Genomic DNA, 9772 nt, shown 5'->3' with positions numbered 1-9772 from the left:
AAAAAAAAAAAAGAAAGGAGGGCACCGTCTGCGCAAGGTGAGGAGTGATTCATCACAAACCCCACCTCCTTTATCATCACCAATACTAAACTCTTCCCAAGAAAGTATTACACAATTAAATATTTCATCTTCATCCTCCTCCTCATCCTCATCTTCATTTTCACCTTCATCACCACCATCATCACCAAGAAAATCAAATGCAAAGGATTCACTTCCATCACCTCCTTCATCTCCATCATCACGTATAGGCAGAGAAGAGCTTATTTCCTCGAGTAACAGTATTTGCACTAATAATATTAATAAAAATGCCATTAATAATAATAGTACTATTAGTAATGTTACTATTAGTAATAATAACATAAATGGAATTAAAATACACAATAATATCAATAGCAATCATAATAACAATAATAATAATGGTAATAATAATAGTAATAATAATAGTAGTAATAATAATAGTAATAATAATATAAATAGCAATATGAATAATAACAAATATATTGGTAATAGCCAAAATATTAATAATATGATAACTCCATTTCAATCAATGAACATACCATTCCAACCAATGAATATGCCATTCCCACCAATGAACATCCCTCCACAACTATTTAACCCCCAAATTCTTAATAATTTAAATGCCCAAGAAAAACAAAATGTATTATTAGCTTTAGAACAATCGTTTAAAATGGGTAATTTTTTTATGAATAATAATAATAATAATAACAATAATAATAATAGCAATAATAATAATAATAATAATAACAATAATAATAATAATAATAATAATAATAATAATAATAATAATAATAATAATAATAATAATAATAATAATAATAATAATAATAATAATAATAATAATGGTAATAATAATACAAATAATAGTAATGGTTTTAATAATAATAGTAATAATATAAATAGTATGAATAAAAATAATATTAATAATTGTGGTGGCTTTAATGGCTTTTCTTTCCAGCAGCAGCAGCAGCAGCAGCAACATCAACAAACTCAATTACAAATGCAACAACAATCTCAATTTCAATTCCAATTTCAACAGCATCAACATTATCACCAATTTCATCAATACCAACAATCACTAAATGGTGGCTCTATAAATTTTAATAATATGAACCCAAATATACAAATGGGTAATAATTTTGATAGGAATAACAATAATTTTCATTTTAATAACAATATGAATCATAGTATTAATGGTATGGGAAATTTTAATCAAAATATTAATCAGAGTAATAATGGGGGATATATTAACAATAATAATACAAATTTTAATAGTATTAATAATGGTAGTAACAACAACAGCAACAACAACAAAAACAACAATAACAACAACAACAATAACAATAACAATAACAATAATAATAACAATAATACCAATAATACCAATAATATAATGAATAATAGTATAAATAATAATATTAATAAAACAAATAATAAACCTACAAACAATAACTGTCCAAATTCTCCTTTAAATGAAAAAGAACAAAATAATAATATTATTATGAATTCATTAAATCGAATTGTCACAGATAATAACAATGATAGTATTACAGATAGCAGAGTCAGTATTAAAATAAACCCAGAACTTTTTAGCTACATCAATAGAATGGATAAAAACAATAATTTACATAGCGGCTATAATAATTATAATATTAATAATAATAGAATTAGTGAAATCTATAATTATAAAATCAATGATAAAGAGCTAAGATCCAGAATTTCTCTTCACTTTCAACATTTTGAAATTTTAGATATTGTGGAATATGGTTCTTCTAAAGCGGTACACGTAAAACAAGAAAACAAATATTTCATAATAAAAGTATTAAGAAAAGTGAACCAAGATGATTTTGTAAGTAATTCATATACATACACATATAAAAATATAAATCTAAATTACAGTTATTAATTTTTTTTTAAAAAGTCACATTATGTCAGAATTTTAGTAAATATTAGTTCTCATCAATTTTTGGAAAAATATATTAAAAAAATTGAAGATGGAGAGCATTATTATATTCTTTTTGATTACTTCCCAGAATCAGAGTCATTATCAACTATTTTAAAGAAACGTAAACCATTATCTGACCAAATCATTTGTTCAATTGCTTTTTCAATTTTATCACTTATGCAATATCTTCGTAAGAAAAATATGGTCATTAAAGAAATAAAAGCAGATAATATTTTGGTTAATAAAGACCACAAAGTTAAAGTTATAGATATGATATTTTCAAAAAACATTATCGAATTAGACCGTAATTCAACAATTTTAAATATCGATATGCAAAAACTAGGTTATCTTACAAGTATAATGGCTGGTGGTCAACCAAACATCATTGATGTACCATTGGATAGATCAAAATCATTAAGAGAATTTGTTCAAGAATGCTACTCATTTGGTAAACTAGATTATAAACCCTACATAGGTTCAATATCAGAACACAGTTTTTTAGTAAGTAAAATATATTGTGTTAATACTACTACATTTATATTAATAATTATTTTTATTTTATTTTTAGAAAAGAGAAAGAGATATAACAAAAGATTTAAACACCTTGATCGTAACAACTCAAGGTAAATTAGATTTTAGACATTTCCCACCCAATATTGAAAGAGTTATCTTTGTTGAACATTTAGAAGTTCAAATTCCAACTGGTTGCCTACCTCATACCCTACTTGATATCCAACTCGGTGATGATTTTAACCAACCTATTCCGCCTGGAGTTATTCCACCATCAGTAAAAAAACTTTGTTTTGGCTACGCTTTCGACCAACCTTTAGTTCCACAGTCTATACCAGATTCTGTAACCCACCTCTCATTTGGCTATAGTTTTAACCAAAATATATCATTTTCTTGCCTACCCAGCTCAATATCTACTCTAATTTTCGGTGGTAAATTCTGTACTGGTGATAAAGTTAACAAAGTTATCATCCCAGAATCAGTAACGTACATAGAATTCCAGAAGTCTTTAGAGCCTGAAATAGAGTCTTTTTTACAACCTGACATCATTAATACATTACCGCCATTCATTCAAACACTTATTTGCCATCGTTCATTTAGCTCGCCACTTGGTGTTAGTCACATTCCTACATCTGTAACTTACCTTGAGCTCTACAATTATAACCATACTCTAACTAAACGGTGTATTCCAAACAGTGTCAAAAATTTGAAGTTATTTAATTATTCCAACAAATTTACAAGTGAAAGTTTCCCAGCTTCATTTGGTCAAAGAGATCAAATTGTAAAAACCCTTAACGAACATAATAACCTATTATCAATTAATATCAAAATCAAACCAGAAAAAATTAAATTAAATTTACTTTCTTTACAAGACAAACAAATTCAGTCATTTACTTCAAATATATTAAAGAATAAGAGAAATAGTAAAAATATTAATACTGATGGAAATAATGGAAATACATATAATAGCAATAATAATAATAACAATAACAATAATAATAATAACAATAACAATAATAACAATAATAACAATAATAAAAATAATAGTGATGATAAATAATATAACAATTTTAATTAATTGTGTTAGCTCTAAATAATAAAAATATATAAAATATATATAAATACCAATAGAATAAATTAAAATATATTAATACTTGTTATAATATAAATTAATTAACCAAATAAAATTAAATAAAATAAAAGAGTTTTGAATACAATTTTTTCTAAAACCCAATATTAAAAAAAAAAAACTTTCCTGGCAAATAAAGAGTTTTTTAATCCAAATTTGTAGTTTAAAAAAAAGGTTTTTGGTTTTCAGGTCTTTGTTTTATTATTTCTGGAAACCTAAGAGATTTTAATCTAAAAAAATTGGGTCAAAATTTTTTATTTCTAAATTTTTATTTTATTTATTTTTTTTATTTATTTTCTATTTCTCTTTAATGATTTTTCTTTATTGTTCTTGTCCTTATTATTATTACTATCTTTGCTGTTTTTGTTTTTATTTAAATAAGTTTCTGTATCGAAAAATTTATATTGTTGATTAATTTCTATTTCACGTTTAACAAATGTTAAAGCTGAACGATTGAAACCTAGTCTATTTCTTTCATTTTGTAAACGTTCTTTAATTTTTGTATTTAATTTTTGAAGTATTGGAATAAATTCTGATGAAACTGAAAGTTGATTTTGGTGAGTTTGAATTAAAAAGAAAGAGCATTTGAAAATGTATTCAACATTTTTACCTTGTTGATCGACCCATTCATTAAAATGTTCGAATAAGGGTCTCATAACTGAAAATGGTAATACTCTTAATGCTTCTTCTAAATCTGATGGTCTAACTCTATTCATCCTATTCCAAAGATAGTCTGATGGTGATAATCCTAATAACATAATATTTGGTGAATATGGTAAAATACTATCTAATGATTCTCCTGTTTTTTTTAATTCTTCAACCTCCTATAATGATACAATAAACAATTAGTAAATGAATATTATTATTATTATTATTTAAATTATATTAATTACTCTTTCGTATTCTTGTTTTTTAAAATTTTCTAATACAACTAATTCAATAGCATCTAAAATTTCTTCACCAGCCATAATGGTTTCGAGTGATTGTTTACCTGCAGCAGCATTTTCTTCTAACATTTCTTTTGTACGCATACGAGTATCATCTTCTAATGTAGCCTCCCAATTTTGTTCCATTTCTCTTTGACGATCAGATTCAACGAAAATTGGAGTTTCAGTTTGAGTGAAAACTCTCATTGAACGATCGTGACTACCAGTTACAAAAAAGTCACCAACGGAACCCATAGCAATTGACCAAACTTCACCATGATGAGTATCGATAGTTTGAATATGTTCGAATTTATCACCATCCCAATATTTAATACGCTTATCTTTACTAGTTGAAATGAAGTGATGAGTATTTGGAATGAATGCTAATTGCATAATTGAATCATCATGAGCAAAGAATGATTTATGACAATCACCATAATCTAAACCCCAAATCTTGATATTTTTATCTGCTGAACCTGTAATTATAAGTGTTGAGTCATCACTAATATCTAAACACATAACTGGAAGTTTGTGACCGTATAATGAAAGGTGGAATTTTAATGTATCGCTATAAAAGATTTTGACGGTGTTATCGAGTAATGAAACTGCTAATAATTTGTTATTTTTGGAATATTTAACGGCAAGAACATCTGATTCTAATTTGAGTGTTTGGGAATGGGAAAGATTGAGGTCTTTTTGTTTTGGATTTTCTGGGTTAGTAATTAATTCAAAGTCCCAGAATTTAACTTGTTTATCTGCACCACCAGATACAATACCACGAAGATCTGGTGTTAAGGCAATTGACCAAACTGAGCCTTCATGGGCTTTAATTGAAGCTACTTTGTTTGCTGAAGCAAGTTCGAAAACTTCTATTGAGCCAGTCTTAGTACCGACAATAATATGAAGATTACCTGGAGCAAATACTGTACAAAGACCATAATCACAAGGTATTGAACGAATACATAATAAAGATTTCATATTCCAAACTTTAACAGATTCTGAGGAAGTTGAGGCAATCATTGAATCATTTGAACTGAGAGTTAAAGAACGAACATCTGATCTGTGACCTGCTTGATCTAATGTACTTGTGACTTCAAAACCATCTTCTTTAATTTCATAGGCTTCTAATGAATTACCAGCTAAAGTGATAACAAATTTATTCCAAGTTTTAACGTCGTTACCAAATGAAAAGAATCTAACCTTTGATGATGTTTTGATTGTTTGACGATGTCTAAATTCGTCGGTAACACTAATTTCGTCCATTTTTATAATATCGTAGTGTGTAATTTTAAATAAATCGACAAACTTTCCAGTTGATTGGACTGCAAGAATTTTATTGGTTGGATCGAAACGAACACCAGATACTGACTCTGCTTTAACTGTAATTGAGCCATAATATTTAGCAAACTCTTCTTCGCTAACAATTTCAAGGTCTAAATCTGCTGGATTAACTTTCTTTGTACCATCTTCATTAAACTCATCTGGGATTGAAACTGCTGAATTGATTGGAATATTTACATTGAATTTTGGTTGCTTTTCACCATCTGCTCTTGCTTTTTCATTTGATGCTATACGCCATATACGAATTTGATTATCGGAGGTACATGATACTAAACGAGTTTCATCTGGGTTAACGTCAATGTTCCAAATTGGATTACGATGACCAACAATAGTTTGAATACAATGTTGAGTTTCAGTATCCCAAATTTTTATAAAACCATCTTTTGAACTTGTTATTAAATGATTTGAACGCTCTAAAATACGTACTGCTGTAATCATATCACGATGACCACGTAAACGGAATAAACCACTCTCTGTAATGACGTCCCATACAATAATTTCTGTATCTTTGCTACCTGAAACTAAAATATTACCCAATGTGTTGAATGTTAAACAAGAGATTGAACCTCTGTGTCCATTAAAAACTGATTGTAATGAATAGTCATTCATTGAGAAAATTCTAATAGAACCATCACTATAACCTGTTGCTAATAAAGTTCCATCTTTACTCAATGAAACAATGGATATCTCTGATTTAACATCTTCTTCAAAAATTGATTTAACCAATGTTTGTTTACGTAAGTCCCATACACTAATTCTTTCACCACAACCTGTAATTGCTAATTTACCACTACGATCCAATACAGAGTTACTTGTTGAAATTAAACCGAATACTCTATCTTGATCAAATTTTAAATATGCTTTAACCATTATTTATATATATTTTATTTATTAATTTTATTTATTAATTTTACTATATAATATTATTATTATTCTAAAGGTTTAAATATATATAAATAAAAAGAATATAAATAAAAGTTTAAATTTATTTAAAAAATAAGTAATGAAAAAAAAAAAAAAAAAAAAAAAAACGAAAAAAAAAAATTTTGATTTTTTTTATTTAAATTTTATTTTTATTTTTATTTTTTTTTCATTTTATTTATTTAAATTATCATTTTATATATTTAGTAAAAGAAATTGTGTGTTTTTTTTTTTTTTAAAAATTATCTTATATAATTGATTTTATTTATGTAAAAATTAATAAATAAATATTAAAATTATTTGATTAAAACAATTGTTTTTGATTTCTTTTTTTTTTTTTTGATCAACCCAAATGACCAATAAACCCGATAATACTATTAATTATACTTTCTTCCAAATTATTATTAGCCCTTTCATTTACAACATTACCATTTCCCCCTTTATTTTCAAGGTCTCCTTGGTTGGCATTCTAAAATAAATTAATAATTAGTAAATAAAAATATAAATAAAAATGATTAATGAAATAATTAAAGAGAAAAATAAATAGAATTTAATTTACGATTAATAAAATAATTAAAGAGAAAAATAAAGCTTTTTATAAATATTTAAACCTTTTGTATTTTTTTAAAATAATAATAATAATAATTTTAAAAAAAATAAAAGATTTTTTTTTTTTTAAAAAAGAAAAAAATAAATAATAATAAATAATAAATAATAAAATATTGAAAATATATTAAAATAATGGAACTATCAAATATATACCCCTTTTGAAAAAAAAAAAAAAAAAAAAAAAAAAAAAAAATAAAAAATTAAATAGTTGGAATTACTCTTTAAAGAGTTTGTTTTATTTATATAAATAAAAATAAATAAATATTTGTATTTATTATAATTTAATTTTATTAATTTTATTTATAAAATTCTATAGGACTATATAAATTAAAAATTTTCTATCGGGTTTCGATATGGGTCCATTTTACAACCATTCTACTTTCCACCATTTCCACCAACTAGACTTGATTGAACATTTTAAAATCTGGCCAAATTCTTTTGAAATACAAAAAATCCATATTCTCTATAGTTATCGACCTTTAAAAAAATTTTACTTTATCTCTTAATAGACCATCTCTATCTCTCAACAAAAAATTAAAATTCCCATATATTTATATGGATAAACCCATGTAAAACATATATACAATAAATGTAAAACTAAAGCCATTACAATTAATTTCAAATTCTAGGGTATAAAAGTTTACTTTAAACAAATAAAATAAAATAAAATAAAATAAATAAAATAAATAAAATAAATAAATAAAATAAAAAAAACCCTTTTATATTATTATGTGCCACATGTGGGTTTAAATTAGTGCTGTATACTATTTCTCTTTTTTAAAAAAATAAAAGACAATGATGTATTTACAATACCTTTTAAAAAAACAAATAATTTATAAATATAAAGTGTAATAAAGAAATATATCTTTGAAATTTTATCTTTTAATACAAATATTCTATTTTTATTTTATTTTTTTTTAATTTTTATTGCTTTACAAAGTTTATTCTAAATAAGACATCTCCATCTACTTTATTTGTTTAGGGTGATTTAATGGCCATTATAAATACAACCAGATCCACCTGCATCTTTTTTATAATTGTGCACTTTGATATAATGATTATTTAAACAATCACCAAAACCATTTGATTTAACTTTTCTACTATATTATTTGAATATTCTAAAAAGCCCCCTTCTTTTAAGGTTTTAGAGTTATAAAGGACATCTTCATTTTTCGAAAAATATAAACCATATTCTGCAGAGTTCTATATTTAAAAAAAGGTTAGTTAACTAAACTGAATGTTTCTTTATTAAAATATATTATACCCACTATTGGGGAAAAACAAAATACCAATATTAATAATACTAATGATATCAATTTCATCTCTTTATAATTTTAAACAAATTATTTATATCTCTTTTTATTTTTAACACTAAATAAAAAAAATAAAAATTTTTAATAAATAAAAAAATAAAATTTTAAATAAATAAAAATTGTGTGGATTAAAAATAAACCACTTTTTCAAAAAATAACAAATATAAATTAAAACTTTAACTTTAAGTTAACTACCTAATAAAGATAAAAATAAAGTATATTTATTTAATGATTGAAAATATTTATTTTTTAAATTTTTACTTTAATTTTTTTTTTTTTTTAATCTTAGAACTCCATTATAATTATAATGAGAGAATGGTTTTACCGAAACCTATATGAAGACCAGCGATATTGATTTCAGCATTTTGATCTGCTTCATCCTCAGCATTTTCAACTTGTTCATTTTGGGCATTTTCTGTGTTTTCGGCCTTTTCAGCATTATCCATATTGTTGGCTTTTTCTTCGGCTTGTTGACTCTTTTGGTTATTAAAATCTTGGTCGAAATTAGCCTTACCAAGAAGGAACGAGCCAGATAATTGGATGCCTAATTCACCATTTCCACCTTCTTGACCTTTTTTATTATTTTCAACATTATTCATTTTTTGTCTATTATTATTATTTGATGGTCTTGCACTAAATGCACTGCTTTGCTTGGACTTGTTTACTGAGTTTTGTTTAGCTGGACTAGCATTTTGATTTTGTTGAGCCTGTTGATTTTGTTGAATTTGTTGTGATGGTTTTGCATTTTGACTTTGTTGAATTTGTTCAGATGGTTTAGAGTTTTGATTTTGTTGCATTTTATCGGATGATGGTTTAACTTTTTGGTTTTGTTGGTTTTGTTGGTTTTGTTGCATTTGTTCTGATGGTTTGGCGTTTTGATTTTGTTGCATTTGCTCTGATGGTTTTGCATTTTGAACTTGTTGCATTTGCTCGGATTGTTTAACATTTTGAATTTGTTCAGATGGTTTTGCATTTTGAACTTGTTGCATTTGCTCTGATGGTTTGGCATTTTGGTTTTGTTTCATTTGCTCTGATGGTTTGGCATCTTGAACTTGTTGGT

At 25.1% G+C, this 9772-nt stretch overlaps 4 protein-coding genes across 4 annotated transcripts; 1 reads left to right on the top strand and 3 right to left on the bottom strand.

The window, feature by feature from the left end:
* Window positions 1–2675: 2675 nt before the first annotated feature.
* On the top strand, window positions 2676–2894 carry DICPUDRAFT_13528 (uncharacterized protein; the record flags this gene model as incomplete). The annotated part of the gene is made up of 1 exon (XM_003294840.1): window positions 2676–2894. A coding segment is annotated over one exon (219 nt), but the record flags the coding sequence as incomplete, so codon positions are not given.
* A 998-nt stretch (window positions 2895–3892) lies between these two features.
* DICPUDRAFT_159968 (uncharacterized protein) lies at window positions 3893–6739 on the bottom strand (the record flags this gene model as incomplete). The annotated part of the gene is made up of 2 exons (XM_003294839.1): window positions 3893–4426; window positions 4496–6739. The coding sequence occupies 2 exons, from the start codon at window positions 6737–6739 to the stop codon at window positions 3893–3895; spliced, it is 2778 nt and encodes a 925-aa protein (XP_003294887.1).
* A 394-nt stretch (window positions 6740–7133) lies between these two features.
* On the bottom strand, window positions 7134–8721 carry DICPUDRAFT_159967 (uncharacterized protein; the record flags this gene model as incomplete). Its single annotated transcript, XM_003294838.1, has 3 exons — window positions 7134–7259; window positions 8474–8602; window positions 8689–8721. 3 exons carry the CDS (start codon window positions 8719–8721, stop codon window positions 7134–7136), a joined length of 288 nt encoding a protein of 95 aa, XP_003294886.1.
* A 191-nt stretch (window positions 8722–8912) lies between these two features.
* DICPUDRAFT_100094 (uncharacterized protein) lies at window positions 8913–9737 on the bottom strand (the record flags this gene model as incomplete). Its single annotated transcript, XM_003294837.1, has 1 exon — window positions 8913–9737. The coding sequence occupies one exon, from the start codon at window positions 9735–9737 to the stop codon at window positions 9015–9017; it is 723 nt and encodes a 240-aa protein (XP_003294885.1). The 3' UTR covers window positions 8913–9014.
* Between the last annotated feature and the right edge of the window lie 35 nt (window positions 9738–9772).

This window comes from Dictyostelium purpureum, assembly GCF_000190715.1.
Source record: "Dictyostelium purpureum unplaced genomic scaffold DICPUscaffold_655, whole genome shotgun sequence".
Classification (NCBI taxonomy): Eukaryota; Evosea; class Eumycetozoa; order Dictyosteliales; family Dictyosteliaceae; genus Dictyostelium; species Dictyostelium purpureum.
Note: the sequence above shows the minus strand (reverse complement) of the source record. Positions and strands in the feature narration are given on the sequence as shown.